At 41.0% G+C, this 19,472-nt stretch overlaps 2 protein-coding genes across 3 annotated transcripts; both read left to right on the top strand.

Moving 5' to 3' along the window:
* Window positions 1-4,274: 4,274 nt before the first annotated feature.
* ORC3 (origin recognition complex subunit 3) lies at window positions 4,275-8,117 on the top strand. Of its 2 annotated transcripts, none has more exons than XM_079022777.1 (16): window positions 4,275-4,396; window positions 4,472-4,675; window positions 4,808-4,982; window positions 5,071-5,240; window positions 5,329-5,459; window positions 5,547-5,820; window positions 5,901-6,025; window positions 6,131-6,218; window positions 6,311-6,519; window positions 6,646-6,715; window positions 6,871-6,950; window positions 7,053-7,142; window positions 7,224-7,299; window positions 7,384-7,514; window positions 7,604-7,783; window positions 7,869-8,117. In XM_079022777.1, exons 1-16 carry the CDS (start codon window positions 4,337-4,339, stop codon window positions 7,972-7,974), a joined length of 2,169 nt encoding a protein of 722 aa, XP_078878903.1. In that variant the 5' UTR covers window positions 4,275-4,336; the 3' UTR covers window positions 7,975-8,117. The 2 variants fall into 2 exon arrangements, with proteins under 2 accessions (XP_078878903.1, XP_078878904.1); XM_079022778.1 differs by having other exon boundaries at window positions 6,134-6,218.
* A 9,925-nt stretch (window positions 8,118-18,042) lies between these two features.
* Window positions 18,043-18,879, top strand: POLD4 (polymerase delta 4). Its single transcript, XM_079022712.1, has 2 exons — window positions 18,043-18,277; window positions 18,514-18,879. Exons 1-2 carry the CDS (start codon window positions 18,106-18,108, stop codon window positions 18,717-18,719), a joined length of 378 nt encoding a protein of 125 aa, XP_078878838.1. The 5' UTR covers window positions 18,043-18,105; the 3' UTR covers window positions 18,720-18,879.
* The last annotated feature ends 593 nt before the right edge of the window (window positions 18,880-19,472 follow it).

Consider the following 19,472-nt stretch of genomic DNA (forward strand, 5'->3'; position numbering starts at 1 on the left):
GTTCTAATGGCATAAATCTTCCACCTTTATGTCTTAACTGTCCACAATACTCTCAGATCTGAAAGGATCCTGATTGGGGACGTCTAAATCCCACAAACACCCATTCTTGGACCAAAATCTTCATAAAAGGGACTATAAAGAGATCTATTAAATCAAAACCCAAGATGAAGACTTGATTACCAAGAAATGCAGCCACTGGAGTGTATCTTTTGGATCTACTTCCTCCTTTTTGAACCTCCAACTTCCTTCTTCTCCTTCTTCCTCTTCAAGAGTACACAAATCATACAAAGGTGGCTCAAACACTCACAATGTGCACTAGGGTTTCGTGGGTGAGGGTTTGGGGTCTGGAGGCTGAAGGAATGAGTATATGATGCTTAAATAAGGCACCCAGTACCGAAATTAGGGTTTCCCAACCCAGGCCAGACTCGCCGAGTCAGTCCCCGACTCGCCGAGTCGGCCACTTAATCCGCGACACGAAACTCGCTCCTACTCGTCGAGTTCCTCCTTGGACTCGACGAGTAGACTTCTTGCCTTGGGGGTTTTTCCTTTCCTTTCTTGACCTCCTAAATTCGGGTTGTTACAGTAGTCATATACAAAACTCCAAAAAGCTAATAAGGGACAACCCTTTGAGAGGCTTATATTGATAATCACTAACCCTAGGAGACGTTATGATTTTGATTATAGTGTGTGTGTGTGTGTATATATATATATATATAGAGAGAGAGAGAGAGAGAGAGATAAATTGGACGATTTAAGGATAAGGAATCAACAGTTAGGGTTTATAGGCATTAGATAAATCCTTAAGCAATTCAAATTCTTTGGGACAATCCTTACCTTATTCAAAACCTACCTTATCCCTATCCAAGGGACATCAAATTGTTGCCTACCTTGGATCTTCTACAAAGTCCATTTTTCTAGGCGTCGATTATATCTCTCAAGGTGTTGGTGGCTTCAACTTTCATATTTTCGCACCATGCCTTGTGTTAGTCTGTGTTGACACTTACATAAATCAATTGCCTCTCTGTTGGTGGGTATGGGTCCTCCTTCCACACCACTTTTTGTCATTTCACATGTCACATCATCCTCCACGCCACACAATTTTAGGTAAGAAATGGTCACCACATCTGTAACGACCCAATTTTCATGTCCAAAAAAAATTTCGTTATAAAACATTACATAAAAGCATTAATAGTTAAAACATTGTTTGATTAAACCATTTCACATCAAAACTAAATTGAAAACCACAACATTCGATCAATCAAATATCAGAGTATCAATCCCAGAATAAACTCGTAATTGCGGAAACAAGAGAGTGTGTGTGTGACATGCCGCTACCACGCCGGCTCCTTACCCCTAGCTGAGGAGGTACCTAAAACCAAAACTGAAAACCGTAAGCACGAAGCTTAGTGAGTTCCCCCACTGTACCACATACCATACAAACACATAACATACATATTGCCAGGCTATTCTGGGGTGCCTGACTACCCGGTACGACCATTCTGGGGTGCCGACTACCCGTGCGGCCATTCTGGGGTGCCGTCCTACCCGTGTCAAGCCATTCTAGGGTGCTGACTACCCGTGTCAAGCCATTCTAGGGTGCTGACTACCCATCGGTCCTAACAACCAATCCTCGGGGACTAGTCCCCTCCTACTACCTCTATCGCATATAACATAACAAGCCAGCATGCAAACATATCATCACGTATTGTCAGACATTTCTGGGGTGTCTGAACTACCCTTCGGTCCTATCAACCGATCTCTACTTCTATCTCATATAACATATCATGCTAGCATATAACATATCAGGTAGTAGCAAACCTAGATGATAACACAAAGACAATCATCTAACATACGACTCCTACTGGTGGGCCGGCATTGTGGCCGTAGACCCACCGCTACTGGAAGGTAACTCACCTCGAAGTAGCTGCTGATCTGATCGGGAACTGACTGTCTACTGCTGCTGCTGCTCCGGAAATCCTCCGGCTGCAAATCCCACAACATACTCAATCAAACACTGCTAACTGTCTTTGGGTAAAATGACCATTTTACCCCTGATCATGCCCTAAGTCAAAGTCAGAGTCAACTTTCAGTTGACCCGACTCGTCGAGTCCCTACCCAGACGATTGTCCTGAATCCCGTTTCTACTCGTTGAGTTAGGCGATGACTCGACGAGTTCTCCTTCTAAACTGATATTCAAGTCCTTCATCCTACTCGCCGAGTTGTATGAACAACTCGTCGAGTTCATCTTCATCTGATGAACACTTATGCTGCGACTCGCCGAGTTGTATGAACAACTCGTCGAGTCTGTTCTTGATCCAAGGAGATTGCCTTGAACTCGCCGAGTCAGGGCATTGACTCGCCGAGTTCCTCCATGGATGAGTTCAGCTTCCAACTCACTGAGTCACACCCCGTGACTCACTGCTCACACTTGACTCTACGAAAAAGGGACAACTTGGAGACTCGCGAGCAGACTCGCCGAGTCTGATGAACGACTCGTCGAGTCGTCGCCATGCAACCACTAACTACACTGATTTGCTCGATTCCAGTCCATGCCATTCACAGATCTGGGTTCCTAGAGCATGAATCACACGTAAAGTTTCCAACTTTACGTGTAGATATTCACCCATAAGGGTTTTAGGGTTCAAAATGCCTCAAAATGATAGATCTAGGGTGAACAAGCAACATGGGTCCATAAAGGTAACAGATCTGAGCTCCTGGAGCTCAATCTTGCCTAGATCTAAAGGCCAATCAACCTACTACGACTTATATTGCACATACAAGCTTGGGGATTGGCTCAATAATGAATTAAATGAAGTAATAAGCATAGAAACAGGGGGAAAACGGGTTATACCTCAAAGGAACTGCTGAGAGAGCACAAAGATGCTTGGATTCCTTCCCTTCCTCTTGATCTACTTCCCTTTTGCCTCAAAACATTCAAGAACACACAACAATTGCTTCAAACTCTCAATGAACAAGCTTAGAACGAGGGTTGGGAGCTCTGGGGGGAAATGGGGGCTGGCTTGGGGCGGATATGTTGTTTAAATAGGGTGCAAACCCCTGAAACTTAGGGTTTCATCCAACAGCGGCGACTCGTCGAGTCCGGAATATGGACTCGCCGAGTCACCAACTTAAACGCGTCCCGGGGTCCTGTCTCCACTCGACGAGTCGGACCTATGACTCGTCGAGTCCAAGGCTAAAAATGGAAAATACTCAAATAAGATTTACGTACCGGAAACCAGGTGCTACAACATCACTGCACCAAAATAATTTCATATCATTTTTTTGAGTTTTTTTTAATAATTATAAAAACAAATATAACTTTATTAAACATACTTTTTAAATATAACCATAATATTTAAATTGAAAATAAAAATAATATTACAAGACCATAAAAAATACGATAAAATTAAACCATAAAACGATCCTAAAATTTAAATTTTACCCTTAATTTTTTTTTGAATCTTGACCTTCAACGCTTATAACAATTCCTCATATTCAGACGCCAAACCTTCCATTTTAATCCTAAAAAATATCAAGTCGTTCTTAATTTCTTCGAAAACTTTTACCACAAGTTGCTTGCCATAGATGCTAGGTTTGTCTGATTTGTCTATAGACTTGTCTTGATCCGATTTCCTTATTCCCTTTGTTAGGAGTTATGATAGGTATCCTTTAATCTTAGAGTAAATTACATAATTGGTCCTTATGGTTTGGGGTAATTTGCACGTTTGATTCTTAAATTATTTTTTTAACTTGGAAGGTCCTTACTGTATGTTTTTGTTGTGCGTTTGGTCCCTGTCTTACCTAAAAAGACTATTTTGCCCTTAATTTTTTAATTTATTTAAATAAATGCACTCACAACCCCACTTCCACCTGGATAGGTAATGTGAGGTGGAAGTGGGGTTGTGAGTGCATTTATTTAAATAAATTAAAAAATTAAGGGCAAAATAGTCTTTTTAGATAAGACAAGAACCAAACAACAAAAACAAACAATAGAAATCTTCTGAGTTAAAAAAATAAATTAGAAATCCAACGTCCAAATTAACCGAGACAACATGACCATTCGTGGGATTTACTCTTAATCTTACATGACATCGAGTTCGAAGCACGCTAGCCAAGCAAGGAGTTCTGGGAAGAGAAAGATACAATATTAGGATGGGCCTTAGCATTAGCCCCTTTTTAGTTCCCTAACTAGATCTAAAACAAAGCCCAAACATTAAACAAAAAGTTTGGGCCCAACAAAATCCACTAGTCCACTACCGTCTCCTGGTGATTTTCCCGCTAAAATTGCATACTGTAAAGCGAGAACGGGGGAGGAAGAACCCTAACAGAGCTAGACATGGCACCGTCGGTAACGGATGATTTGTCGCTCCCCCATATTTCCGATAACGATCTCAAGGTTGTAATATTCTTATTCTCTATCTTAATTTCTGAAATGAAGAGTTAATGTTGGATTATTTGTTTGCTTTTACAGCCATTTTTTGTGCTCCACAAAGCTTCTCCTCGTCAACATCCTGCTAAAAAATCAGCAGGAAAGGCTCGTAGATCCGTTAAGGTTAACTTGTCTGCATCATTGGATAATAATCATGAAGCTGAACTTCTCGATGATCAGTCGCACGAGAACTTGAGGATGAAAAACTTCCACAACGCTTGGATGACAATTGAATCAACCATTAAGGTTGACCTCTCTTCTATCTCCCTGTTGTAATTTTCCTCATAAAAACAATAAAGAAAGTAAAGAAACAAGAGGGTGTATCTTCTTCATGCAGCTAAGAGCTGACTATAATTTGACATTCATTTGGCAATACAGGAATGTATGCACAACATGAATGCTGATGTATTCAATGAGATAGATAGCTGGGTCCACAAATCCTTTGATTCAATTTGTTCAAATGGGAGGCCCGATACCAACAAAGCCACTTGTTCATACCCCATTGTAACCGATGTTACAGCTAAACAACTTTATACTGCCCTAGTAGTAATGAGTAAGTTCCTTTTAAATTCAATTGCTATAAGTTATCAATTTTTCATTGTTCATGTAAGGACTGAGTATCAACAACCACTAATTTGCAGACAACATGGAATTTGTTGATGATCTTCAGACATTTGCGGATCTAGGTGTACATTTGAACTCCCATGATTGCCATGTGGCTAACCTCTCATCAGTTGACTTTTCACCCAAGACTGGTGTAGGTGGTTGTTTGAGAAGCTTATCAAGGCAGATTTTGAAGGGTAGCATTGATGTAATATCTTTTTACCTATATTCAAATCCTTAATTCTTTCAATGTTTCTTGATTTCATAATGCTTCTTCAACCTACTTATCTAAACAGTCAGCCGATATATCTATATTAGCATCTTGGTATATGGAGAAAGAGAATTTTAAGCACCCAGTGGTTGTTATTATCGAAGACATGGATAGATGCAGTGAGCCTGTACTTTCTGATTTCATACTCATGTTAAGGTATATATACTGCTTCAGTTTTTACAATTCTAAATGCATTCCATCACACTGATACTTCAATATCTGCTTATTTTTTGCTTTAAACAGTGAATGGGTGATTAAGATCCCAGTGATTTTAATCATGGGAGTTGCAACAATGCTTGATGCTTCAAAAAGCATACTTTCTTCCAAGACAATTCAACACCTGTCTCTTTTCAAGTTCATTTTGGGATCTCCAGCTGACCGATTGGATGCAATCATTGAAGCAGTCCTTGTAAAACCTTGCACTGGTTTCTTACTCGGTCATAAGGTTGCAGGTTTCATAAGAAATTGCTTCTTGAGACAAGATGGAACATTGACTTCTTTGATTAGAGCTGTAAAGGTTGGTGGTTTTGTACTATATTAGAAAGGGTATTTTAGACTTTTAGTATACAATGCTGATTATGAACAAATTTTCTACAGATGGCAATTGTCCAGCATTATCTTATGGAGCCTATAAGCTTCACAATGAAAGGATTACTTGATGAACATACTTCATTGGCAGATTCATGGCCTAATCAAGCTCTTGAACTTCCATCTTGTGAGAGGTATTTAAGATATTCATGTAATTTTGTGTTTTTTTTTTTTTAAAAAAAAAACTATTGAATGGATTTGTCATTTGTGCTAAGTTATGTTTTCAATCCTCTTGCAAGGAGACTTTCTGAAACAAAAAGTGAATTTTGTTTGGGAGGACCATCAAAAATGAAGGAAGTGCTGGATTTGTGGAGCTGTGTGGTTTTGGTATTTTACAGAATTAGAATGATATAAACACTTCATTTCTCCTTGTTTTATTGTATATTTTATAAACTTTGGAAAGGTAAAATCTCTTGTAGTGTTTGCATGAAGTGGGAAAGAATCATAAAACCACACTGTTGGATTTGTATTATGAAGCATTGGATCCAAAGCTTTGCAACATGAGAGATTCTGATTACTTGGAGTCAAAACCTGATCATCAAAGGTCTTCATGGAATCACAATATGAATGGAGAATCAGTTAAAATTCATAAAGGTGATTTAATTGGCCACACAATCCGCCAAATAAGGTAAATAATAAAATCATATATCTTTTTTTTTTTCTGTACTTATTCTGTTTAACCTCTAAGAATAATATCATTTGTTACAGCTATAAAACTCATTGTAATATTTTCAATTATCATGTTATCACTCAGGGACCTCTCACCAGTTGCCTTGTTTAAGTTGCTTGAGAAATGGAATAAAATTACAGATGGTGTTAATGAGGTATGTAATTTCATCTTTAATTTCTAGGGCTAAATGCAAGAAATTGCAACATACTTTGTTTGAATTTGAATGACATTGCTATAATTGTTTAGATTTTTCAAAGTACATTGCTTATGTTTTACTATATCACTTTCTTATACTCTTATTCATTCTAGATCCATGAGAAAGTAAAGGAGCTTCAGTCACAAGAGAAGTTAGAGAATAATAATTTGAAAGAAACAGCAATAAGATCCAGGTAATCGATATTAAGATTTTAGAATTAAAAAAAGAAAAAAGATAAATGATGTTTAATTATTTACTTATGAAACCAACTTTTTATTTTATTAAAATATGACAGGAGACAAGCAATTCGAAATGTTGGAAATTTTGATAAGTGTACAACCGCATTAAACAAGAAAGCTGCTGTAGTTATGAGTCACATGGCAAGGTAAAATCTTATTTCAAATATTTAATTTCTTATTTAATATTAAATATTAATAATAATGTTTGTGTATGATTTATGAAGCAGGGATTATATGCAGCCAATTGAGTCGATTCCTTTTCATGACATCGTCTGCTTTACAGATGTCGACAAATTACAGGCTGTAAGTCGTGCGAAAATGTTTTTCTACTAAATTTACTTGATCTGTAATTTTTTTTTCTTATTTTTTTATTTAATAATATTGTAGGGTTTATTAGGAGACCCTAGAAAAAGAATCCAACTTGATCTACTTGGGGCCCACACCTTCATCAAGTGTAGCTGCTGCAGCACCAAAAGTGGGAGTTCCCCAATATCAACAATGCATGACACAACACTAATGTAAGCTGCTTTTTTGCTTACAATATTATTTATTACTTTTTTAAAATTGATAATGATTTTTAGATTTTACTTGTAATTGATTTGAACAGGTATAGTTTGGCTCAAGAGTATGGTGATGTTATAAATCTGCATGATTGGTATCAATCTTTTAGAGGAATAGTTGGTCAACAAACGGTCAAAGACCGAAACAGGTCAAAGGTTTCACCATCGCCTAAGAAAAGAAAAACTGCTATTGAACCTCAGAAGAAAATAACAGAAGCATCAATTCAGTATCCTTTTTATTTTAAAATGACCATTTTGCCCTTGGATTTTTCATTGGAAGTTGTTTGAAATCCTTAACATGATGTTGTACAGAGCACGATTTTGCAGGGCAGTAACGGAACTTCAGATTACAGGACTGCTACGGATGCCTAGCAAGAGGCGGCCTGATTATGTGCAGAGGGTGGCCTTTGGACTCTAATTCAACTCAATTTTGTGACATTTTTTGTAGACTTATTTATAAATGATGGATGAAGTATTTTTGTATTTTATTGAAAATGTTGTATAAAATGTAGAAACGAATGCCTTATGTTTTATTATTTACCAAAGTCCAACTTTAACTTACGAACAGAAGTCATACTGATCAAAAGTCATTTCAAGTCTATTATTATTACATACAAGTAAAACCTCTTAAATAGTTTTGTTAGAAAAATAGGTTGGTATCTGTTTTAAGATAGTTTTTCAACCATACTTAAGGTATTTTGACTTGTTACTCAAATTGTTTGACCCATCAATTTTGTGGGAGTTATTTGCAAGATAAAAAAAAATATAATATTAAGAAAAACATAGAAGTATATTTTAAAATCTATTTAGGCAATGTTTGGCGCATCACAACAAACTTCTAAACTAGTTTATTTTTCGAGTTTTTTTAAATTAACCAAAAAGTAATTGGTAAACTAGAGTTTCAGAAAGTTATTTAGGTTGTGTTTGACATGTCACAACAAACTGATAAATTAATTTATTTTTTCTTTCGGTTATGTTTGGCCCATGGATTGTTGTTTTAAATTTCAAACACGACCTTCTTTATCTATAGATGGCAATTGTTTTTTACTCAACATCATTTTTTATCAATTAACTTTTCAGCTATCGGTTAGTTTTTCAACTAATAAGCCAAATATAGCACTAGAGTAGCTTTTTCATGATTTTTTTTAATAATTCTGAATATACCCTTAATTAATTATAAAAAACATATTCTTCTAAATGTCATTTTATATATTCTAGCTAGTTTATCAACTAGTATTTACCAAACATTATTTTTTGTCAGCTAGCTTTTTACTTATTAACTACCTTTTCAGTTATCACCTAATGTAACGACCCAAAAATCACAACTAAAAATTTCTTTAAAAACATTACTAAAATCATATTTAGGAAAATTGTATCATAAGTCATAACATAATTTATCGAGTATTAATTCAGAACATAATATCATTATCAGAGTCAAACGTTCCCAGGCTAACTGACTATGGTGTGTGCACTGCAATCTTCCCGAGCTCCTCTTTTAAAAACCGAGTACCTGAAACCAAAACTGAAAACCGTAAGCACGAAGCTTAGCGAGCTCCCCCAATCTACCACATACCACACAATAACATATAAAGCACATACTGGGCCTTGCCCACTACATCGGACGGAGTCCGGACTAACTGGGACCTTGTTCCCTACATCGGACCGAAGTCCGAAACTGACTGGGACCCCCGTCCCCTACATCGGACCGAAGTCCGAAGCTGACTGGGACCCCCGTCCCCTACATCGGACCGAAGTCCGAAGCTGACTGAACATAGCATAAACATATCCACTAGCATGAACACACATATATTACATCGGGCCGTAGCCCGGATCACATAACACATAACTCCTGCCTGAGCCACGAAGGCATCAAACATGCTAACCACTGCATCGGATCAAATCTGGAAACTACTACTAGCTAAACGGGCCGGCATTGTGGCCTTAGACCCGTTCCTACTGGAAGGAAACTCACCTGAGACTGCTGAACTGATGCTGCTAATCCTTTGACTGCTACTTGACCTCTGACTCCGAACTGCTGCTCCACTAGCTCCTCGAGCTACCAATGCCAAAATAACACTTAGTCCAACTGACCTCCAAAGGTCAACTAGGTCAACTCTAGTCAAGGTCAAAATCCTGGTCAAAGTCAACCTTCCAGGTCAACCCTACTCGCCGAGTCCACCTAATAACTCGCCGAGTTCATATGCTCAGGGTCCTTCTATTCGCGACTCGACTCGCCGAGTCAACTATTCCCGAGTCCTGACCTGTCCAACTCGCTGAGTCTTCACCCGACTCGCTGATTCGAGTTTCAACTCGAAGGGTTTGGGGTTTCGCGACCTGACTCGCCGAGTCCAAGAATAGACTCGCCGAGCCCAAGGCAATCTTCAACCAACTCGTCGAGTTGTTCTTCCAACTCGCCGAGTTCATGCCTAACTTCATCCGACTCGACGAGCTGTTCATCCCAGTCGTCGAGTTCCTCCTCATCATCAAGCTACTCGCCGAGTCCACTCGAAGGACTCGCCGAGTCTATTCAGTCCTTAATCCATGCAGTGGCTTTTCGAGCCAAACAGGGCTTCCAACTCATAGATCCATACTTCTAAGGCCTATCCCCCACGTAAAGTGGCAAACTTTACGTGTAGATCAAGAGATCTAGGCTTAAAACAATCCAAACTAGGGTTTAAGACAAAGAGGCTTCACTATCAACCCAAGAACAGATGCTTTATGACTTTCCAGGCCAAGATACACTCAGATCTGAAGTAGCAACTTCAGACCTAGGCTTCTAACTCGAAATAGTTCTTAAGCATGGCATAAAATCCCCAAATCACATAGCCAAGGTTGATCTATTAAACAAAAGAGGGAAGGTAACGATTTATTACCTTTAAATGCTCAGAAATGATCCCCAACTCTGGATCCAAGGCCCCCTTCTTGCTTCACAAAGACTAACTTCTCTCTCAAGCTCCAAAAGCTTCACTAAGGGTAGATCTTGCTCCAAAACGATTATGGCGGCTAGGGTTTAGTGATATGTGCTAGAGAGGCAGTAAAGGAACCCTAGGGGAGAGAATGAGACGTTTAAATAAGCTCCAAGTCCCGAATTTAGGGTTTTCCTTGCTCAGACCAGACACGCCGAGTCACCTTGGCCGACTCGCCGATTCGGTCGCTTATACCTCAACCCGGATCCCGCTCGGACTCGCCGAGTCCCTCCTTGGACTCGCCGAGTCTCCCCTTAAGATTGGGGTTTTCTTTCTTTTCTTGGCTTTCCAAACTTTGGGTGTTACAACTCTCCCCCACTTAAACTAAACTTCGTCCTCGAAGTTTGCTATGACCAACTGCCCTGCGAACTGCCTCCAACTCTCTGCCTGGGAAATCTAACACCCCCTTTTGCCCATCACTCCAGCCACTTACAGTGTTGGTCACTACTATTGGTACATACTGAATCCTTCTCTTTTTCGTAATTTTCTTAACGTTACTTCCTCCGACTGAGAATTTTGTTACCCCTCATCCGCCTACCGGATGCACTGAGACCTCCCTGGTCCAACTATTCTGTCAATATCTGAGTTACCGGACTCCTACCGGTCACTACACTCCATCGCAATCTCCTAGTCGCTCCCAGCGACTCCGCAAGATTCCTCGACTCTTTATAATTGTTCTATCCACTCTGCTACTCGTATTGGAACTATCTGAAACGCTGAGCTGCCTGCAATACTGAACTGCTTGGAACACTAAACTACTCGAAACACTGAACTAGCTGAAACGCTGAACTGGCTGAAACACACTGAACTGACTGAAACACTGAACTGACTGAAACACCGAACTGACTGAAACACTGAACTGACTGAAACACCGAACTGACTGAATCACTGAACCGGCTGAACCACTGAACTGACTGAATTGCTGCTTCCCACAACTTCTAAACGAAATCTTCCTCTGGAACTAGCTTCCACCAGTCATCCTGACACTGTAACTTTAACAACCTCCCGATCCACCGATCAGTTCCTTACGTCACATCCTGACATCATCAATTCCACGACTAACAATATGATGGCTCCCAGACTGACGGTAGCCCTTAACATACCCGAATCCCAACGGTCCACTACTACTCTGATCTCATAACTGAGGCGATGATCTATTGACAAATCGCCGACTTAACCATATCTGAAATACTTGGAAATCCGAAATCTAACCCGTGGATTCCCATATACTCACTACTGCACCCAAACTGGTGGGTACTACTGCTTTCCCGCGTCCAACACGCGCTCATGCTACCTACCAATCTGATAAAGGCTGCGGCTACGCTCGCGGACTTACAACTCTCTAATACTATCTGGCCGCTAGTGAATGCTACGGCTACCCCTGCAGACTTACAACACCACTACTACTACCTGACTGCTAGTGAATGCTACGGCTACCCCCGCAGACTTACATCACTACCACTACTATCTGACTGCTAGTGAATGCTACGGCTACCCCCGCAGACTTACAACACTACTACTACTATCTGACTGCTAGTGAATGCTACGGCTACCCCCCCCCCCCCCCCCGCAGACTTACAACACTACTACTACTATCTGACTGCTAGTGAATGCTACGGCTACCCCCGCAGACTTACAACACTACTACTACTATCCCGAGGACATCCTGACTACCCCTAGTCCCGCTAGTGATTCCTCATCTTGATTTCTCAAAACCAGCCCTCAGTCTTTGAATACTGCATCATCCTCGACATCTTATATCCTTAATATACTTAGCGCTTCGTCGAGGAACTCTTCGGCTTGGTTCCCAAACCAACCGTCTACTAATCCGGACACAAGAAGCTATTGTTGGGAAGTTTCCAAACTCCCAACTCCTGAATCTACACAATCCTGCATGCTGACTCTGTCACTGGCTACTAATACGAAAACATCTCTTGCTAACCGTTCTCAGGATCCTCATTCCGATTCACTTGAGCCCCTACAGGTGGTCCTCCAATCTTGGATTCTCAACCAGCTTCTAACCATCTCGATTACATGAACTAACTGTTGGGAAGGTCCTCGAACTCCCAATTCTGAACTTCTCAATCCATCGATCACTATGCTACTATCATTTCTTCTCAGAGGCTGCGCACTCATTCTGAGTCTACGTGGCTCTTATCCTTGTATACTCGGAGGGTTCTCCCCCACTTGGATTCGGCTAGATCCTTACTGCTCACTGGTCGAAAGGATTTCCAACCTTCCTTCCATTAAAAGGGCGATATGCTGTCCGCCGATGTTTACCCTTGCCAGCGCTCCAACTAACTCTTACCAGATCCGCACCCTTCTTGCTATCTGACTGAGCACCCTTCGATCCTTAACTGTATTTGCTTTAGGGACTACATTCCGAGAACCTGCGTTTGGGGTGCTCATCCCCAAACCACTTCCTTACTGACCACTAGCTACTCCACTAAAAACTCTGCGTTTGGGGTGCTCATCCCCATTACCCGACTAACGCCTTCCGCAAGTAGTAAGGCACTACTGCATCTTACACATACATGCTACAGTTACTGAATTCGAAGTAACCTGATCTAGAGGGGACGACCTCCAATTCACCATTCAAATTCCAAGGTATGCAGATGGCATAAAACTCAACCACAAGCAGGTAATACAATACCCCAACACTTAAGCTTATTGATAAAAATGCAGCAACCTAATAATAATATCACAAATAATAGATGACAAGAAGGTAAAAGATACATACCTCCAACACTTAGTGCTGCTCGAATCCCTGCTGAAATCTACCGGAAAACTCGGCTTCGAGCCGTAGGCGCCCTTGCCCGGCCCTGATGTCCGTTGGTGGCTCTCCAAGTCTCAGGGACAGGAGCTGGCACCTGCCTTGCTGTATACAAACTCGGACAGTAGGCCTTCTTGTGGCCCCTCTGACTACAATGGAAACATAGCGGATCAAGTCCCTGGGCGATGGTAACAACACAATTTATGCTAAAATGACCAATCTGGCCGCACTTGAAACATCCAGCATCGCCACTACTTCTACGCCTGCACACACCCATGTGCGCCCTTCCACACTTCCCGCATCGACTGCGGCTCTGATAGTTCCTCGTCCTCAAATCCGAACCCTTGGGCCTCTTACCCGAACCTGAGGCTACCTGAGTCTCATCCATTTTCCTCTTCCTTTCCGACTCCCTGCCCGCCGACTGAACAACAGCTGTCTGATCCTGGAGCCTCTCGATCAATCTATCAGTGATCCTCACGACCATGTCGGGCAGATTCTCGCGTATGGCTCGCGAAACTTCCTCAACTATCCAATCATGCAGAGGTCTCTCTTGGAGACAGGATGCCCCACTTACTCCTGTCCCCTGATGGCAAAAACTAGAAATAGGATCTCTCCCCCTGATGGATCCCCGAACTTCATAAGAATCGGGATCTAGACGAGCCCCAATATGTCCTGAAACTATCCCGGCCTTAAAGGCCTCAAGATGACTGTCCATGAGCTCCACAATGGCCTCTCTAACCGAACCAAAAATCATTGGAGTCTGATCAATGATGTTGCGCCTGATCTCTGCGGAAATGAAATCCCTCATCTGATCATCAAGCTGCCTGGCTCTAAAGCCCGAGCCAGATCCCTCCCCGGCACCTGAACTGCCAACTGGTAGCTCGCGCAATGTCACCATGCTGAAAATATAACAATTCCTGATCAATTACACACTACTGCTGCGGAATCTCTCACACAGTCTACTAGTTCCCTGGTTTTTGTCTTGGCCCCTCTTGAATCGAGTACGGATCCTCTGCTTTCAGTAGTACGGGCCCATACTACCTTCCACATCTATCCGTACTTTCCTCAAGAGTTACCTCAACTCCACCAAGTCCCCTTTACTCTTCTACTGATCTCTGCTACTCTCATCCTAGGCTTGCCCTAGGGAACCTCTGACTCTATCCAAAAAGTCCTCAGCTGCTGAAGGCCTCCTTGTAATGCCAATTAGCCACCACCTGAATACCATCACATGTGACGAGGCTCAGATAATCCTTCAAGTAAAAGACTCGTCCCTACAATGGTTGGACTCAAACAAGAGCTGCGCAATAGGGCCAAATCCAGCACTCTGAGATTATTCAACCCTGATCACATGTGGTGTGACGTATTCACCTAATGGCTAACTCCCATCACTCAGAGTCCCACAAAGCATAAAGCAAGCAACATTCGGATAAAGGAAACATGCTCAGGCAAAACTATTCTCATAACAAGAAACTGTACTAGCATACAATGCTAAGCTCATACAATCAGGCATAACCTACACAGGCTATCCTACTACTGTCTACTCATTACTAACATGAAATTCTTATCAAGCTGAAACACATAAAGCAGGCACATAAGGCATCATCCTAGATCCTTAGTCCTATTCTAGCATGCTATTCTACTGAAGCTGAAACTGAAACTGAAACTGATACTGATACTCATAACATAACTTGCATGGGTAAATTGGGAGTACTTACTTGAGCTCGGCTGATTGCATGCACCACACCCTTTTCTCTTTTCAAAACTCTTTTCGCTTTTTTCTAAAACTCTTTTCTTTATACTTTTTCTAAAATTGTTTTCTTTTCTCAAAATCCTTTTGTAACCATGGTTTTTCTCTTGAAAATTCTATACCACTTCCTTAGTTTGAGTTCAGACACACTCGGGAGTGCGCCCGAATCCCTCAAACCAAGGCTCTGATACCAACTTGTAACGACCCAAAAATCACAACTAAAAATTTCTTTAAAAACATTACTAAAATCATATTTAGGAAAATTGTATCATAAGTCATAACATAATTTCTCGAGTATTAATTGAAAACATAATATCATTATCAGAGTCAAACGTTCCCAGGCTAACTGACTATGGTGTGTGCACTGTAATCTTCCCGAGCTCCTCTTTTAAAAACCGAGTACCTGAAACCAAAACTGAAAACCGTAAGCACGAAGCTTAGCGAGCTCCCCCAATCTACCACATACCACACAATAACATATAAAGCACATACTGGGCCTTGCCCACTACATCAGACCGGAGTCCGGACTAACTGAGACCTTGTTCCCTGCATCGGACCGAACTTCGAAACTGACTGGGACCTCCGTCCCCTACATCGGACCGAAGTCCGAAGCTGACTGGGACCCCCGTCCCCTACATCGGACCGAAGTCCGAAGTCAGACCCCCGTCCCCTACATCGGACCGAAGTCCGAAGCTGACTGAACATAGCATAAACATATCCACTAGCATGAACATACATATACTACATCGGGCCGTAGCCCGGATCACATAACACATAACTCCTGTCTGAGCCACGAAGGCATCAAACATGCTAACTACTGCATCGGATCAAATCTGGAAACTACTACTAGCTAAACGGGCCGGCATTATGGCCTTAGACCCGTTCCTACTGGAAGGAAACTCACCTGAGACTGCTGAACTGATGCTGCTAATCCTTTGACTGCTACTTGACCTCTGACTCCGAACTGCTGCTCCACTAGCTCCTCGAGCTACCAATGCCAAAATAACACTTAGTCCAACTGACCTCCAAAGGTCAACTAGGTCAACTCTAGTCAAGGTCAAAATCCTGGTCAAAGTCAACCTTCCAGGTCAACCCTACTCGCCGAGTCCACCTAATAACTCGCCGAGTTCATATGCTCAGGGTCCTTCTATTCGCGACTCGACTCGCCGAGTCAACTATTCCCGAGTCCTGACCTGTCCAACTCGCTGAGTCTTCACCCGACTCGCTGATTCGAGTTTCAACTCGAAGGGTTTGGGGTTTCGCGACCTGACTCGCCGAGTCCAAGAATAGACTCGCCGAGCCCAAGGCAATCTTCAACCAACTCGTCGAGTTGTTCTTCCAACTCGCCGAGTTCATGCCTAACTTCATCCGACTCGACGAGCTGTTCATCCCAGTCGTCGAGTTCCTCCTCATCATCAAGCTACTCGCCGAGTCCACTCGAAGGACTCTCCGAGTCTATTCAGTCCTTAATCCATGCAGTGGCTTTTCGAGCCAAACAGGGCTTCCAACTCATAGATCCATACTTCTAAGGCCTATCCCCCACGTAAAGTGGCAAACTTTACGTGTAGATCAAGAGATCTAGGCTTAAAACAATCCAAACTAGGGTTTAAGACAAAGAGGCTTCACTATCAACCCAAGAACAAATGCTTTATGACTTTCCAGGCCAAGATACACTCAGATCTGAAGTAGCAACTTCAGACCTAGGCTTCTAACTCGAAATAGTTCTTAAGCATGGCATAAAATCCCCAAATCACATAGCCAAGGTTGATATATTAAACAAAAGAGGGAAGGTAACGATTTATTACCTTTAAATGCTCAGAAATGATCCCCAACTCTGGATCCAAGGCCCCCTTCTTGCTTCACAAAGACTAACTTCTCTCTCAAGCTCCAAAAGCTTCACTAAGGGTAGATCTTGCTCCAAAACGATTATGGCGGCTAGGGTTTAGTGATATGTGCTAGAGAGGCAGTAAAGGAACCCTAGGGGAGAGAATGAGACGTTTAAATAAGCTCCAAGTCCCGAATTTAGGGTTTTCCTTGCTCAGACCAGACTCGCCGAGTCACCTTGGCCGACTCGCCGATTCGGTCGCTTATACCTCAACCCGGATCCCGCTCGGACTCGCCGAGTCTCCCCTTAAGATTGGGGTTTTCTTTCTTTTCTTGGCTTTCCAAACTTTGGGTGTTACACCTAACTTTTCAGCTACCAACTAACTTTTCGGTTAGTCTGCCAAACATAGTCTTATAACAAGCTACCAAAAGGTTATTTGCAATATAATAACCAATTACCTTTAATGTTGTTATAATTGAGAGTTCTTGTAGAGTAGGTTGCTATTATCAATGACCACTTCATTATAATTGAATTTTGGCGTAGTACTTATTATTATTTTTTTTACAATGTTGTAAAAATCGGTTCAGATGACTGATTAATCGGTTATTAATCACTTGGTAGTCTACATCCGCCTACGAAAAATGCTAATAGGTCGTATTAGGTGTGTCTGGTCAAAATTGGTTATTAACCGGACTAGGCGGTTAAAATTAGTCGAAACGTTAAATGGTCAAAATTATTTTGAAAAAAAATCAAAATAAGACAACAAATCTAAAAAATTGTCAAAATTAAAGAATGAAATACGTATATACATATTTGATGTATCTCTGTGCATCAAATGAATCAAATTTTGATATTTTATGATATATACTTATTTTTAAATATTTTTTTTTTTATGAATCAAGGTCTCCAATTAATCTCCATTTAGATCGGTTAATCCCTCCCAATCAATTGATTAGCTAACACCTAACAAGTTTACAACCTTAGTTTTTTAGCAATTAACCGTAAATACAAATGCAAAATAATAAGCCTTTTTGTAGAAGTTCAAACTTTAGTGGTTAAGCATTTACTTTTTCTAAACACAAAGGGAATAACTATACATTTTCTAATTAATGGGGAGGTAAATGTAAAAACCTTGACAGAAACGGTCGTATATCTATAAGCCACATCTCTCCCCATTTGGTTATTCAAATTTCAAAAATCAAAATCAGAAAGCAGAGAATTAGGGTTTCAAAATCAAGATGGCGTCCTCTGCAAGCATGAAGGGATTTTACAAGCAGACGAAGAAGAATGCAGGGATCAGCAAACCTCCACCTAACAAATCGAAGCCTAAGTCGAAAAATGTTGCGAGTTTCGGAGCAAAGAGTGCACAACCTCCTGCTCTCGTCGCCCATGGCTCTTTTGATCTCAAAGGTGAGTAGATCATTCTTAAGCCAGAAAAATCCTCTAGAAATCGGTTTCTTTCTATGTAGTTAGGGTTTCACACTTCACAGTTTCTTCTTCCATGGATTTTGCATTTAGGGCAAAAATTATGACTGCGAAATCGAACACTACCTATGCTTCCGATGTATCAATTATATTGTTGTAGAGTCAGTTTGTTTTGTTGTAAATGAAATGAAGTAACTTGTTTGTGTAATGACAAATGACAGAGAGTGATGATGGAAGGGAAGAGGTGTTGAGGCAGTTTGACATGAACATGGCGTATGGGCCATGTGTTGGGATGAAGAGAATGGATCGTTGGAAGAGAGCTGCTATGCTGGGGTTGAACCCTCCTGAAGATGTCCGCAGTCTCTTGACATCTGCTACCAATGGCAATGAGGGTTGTGGTGACTCCTTGTGGGATGGTCGTGTTTGAACTTTAAAACAACAATCCATGGAAGCTCCTTCTGTACTTTAATGCTGTGTACAGTCTCTAGCTGTCTCGGTTTTTTCTTGCTATGTTGTGATTTGATAGATTCCTTCAACAGGATTTATCTTTTATGATTTTGGTTATGTATCAATGCTTTTGGTTGTTCTGTTGTTCTTTGTGGCATGTTTCTTCAAAACAGCTTGCGTATTTCTTTATTAATGAAACCAAGTTACAAGTAGGTGTAGTCATAGATTGTTACAGAACTCTTGGTTTGCTGTCTTGAACATAAACCTAACTGGTTAACCGATTTTCTGGTTTGACAATGTCTGCCACAAACCAAAACAAGAAATTTAAATCTAAAGTCCAGACAAACGTCACTGAATAGAACTAGCAAAAGTAAATGTCGCTCTGTAGTCTTGTACTCTAGTAATCTTTTGACATTGTGAAAGATTCGATCATGGTGATTATTCATTGTTTCCATAGTGAAGGAATCTCCAATACAACACCAACATTAAAACCTATATTTGCATCCACTTGGACAAGAAAGAAAGTCTATTGTTCTAATCAAACTTTCAGTTTTAATCTCACAGAAAATTATTAATTTAGCCAAATGACTTATTGATTTTTCATTTAATAGCAAAAAATTAGCCAATATCTCATTTTAGCCACCCATACAGCACCTCAGATTAAGCCAACTACGGTTTGGGCACCTCACCTGGGGTTTTGTGATTTCAGCCTCAGGTGCAGTATTGGATATTT

The sequence above is a fragment of the Lactuca serriola genome, chromosome 9 (genome assembly GCF_051521515.1).
Source record: "Lactuca serriola cultivar US96UC23 chromosome 9, Lser_US96UC23_V15, whole genome shotgun sequence".
Classification (NCBI taxonomy): Eukaryota; Viridiplantae; Streptophyta; class Magnoliopsida; order Asterales; family Asteraceae; genus Lactuca; species Lactuca serriola.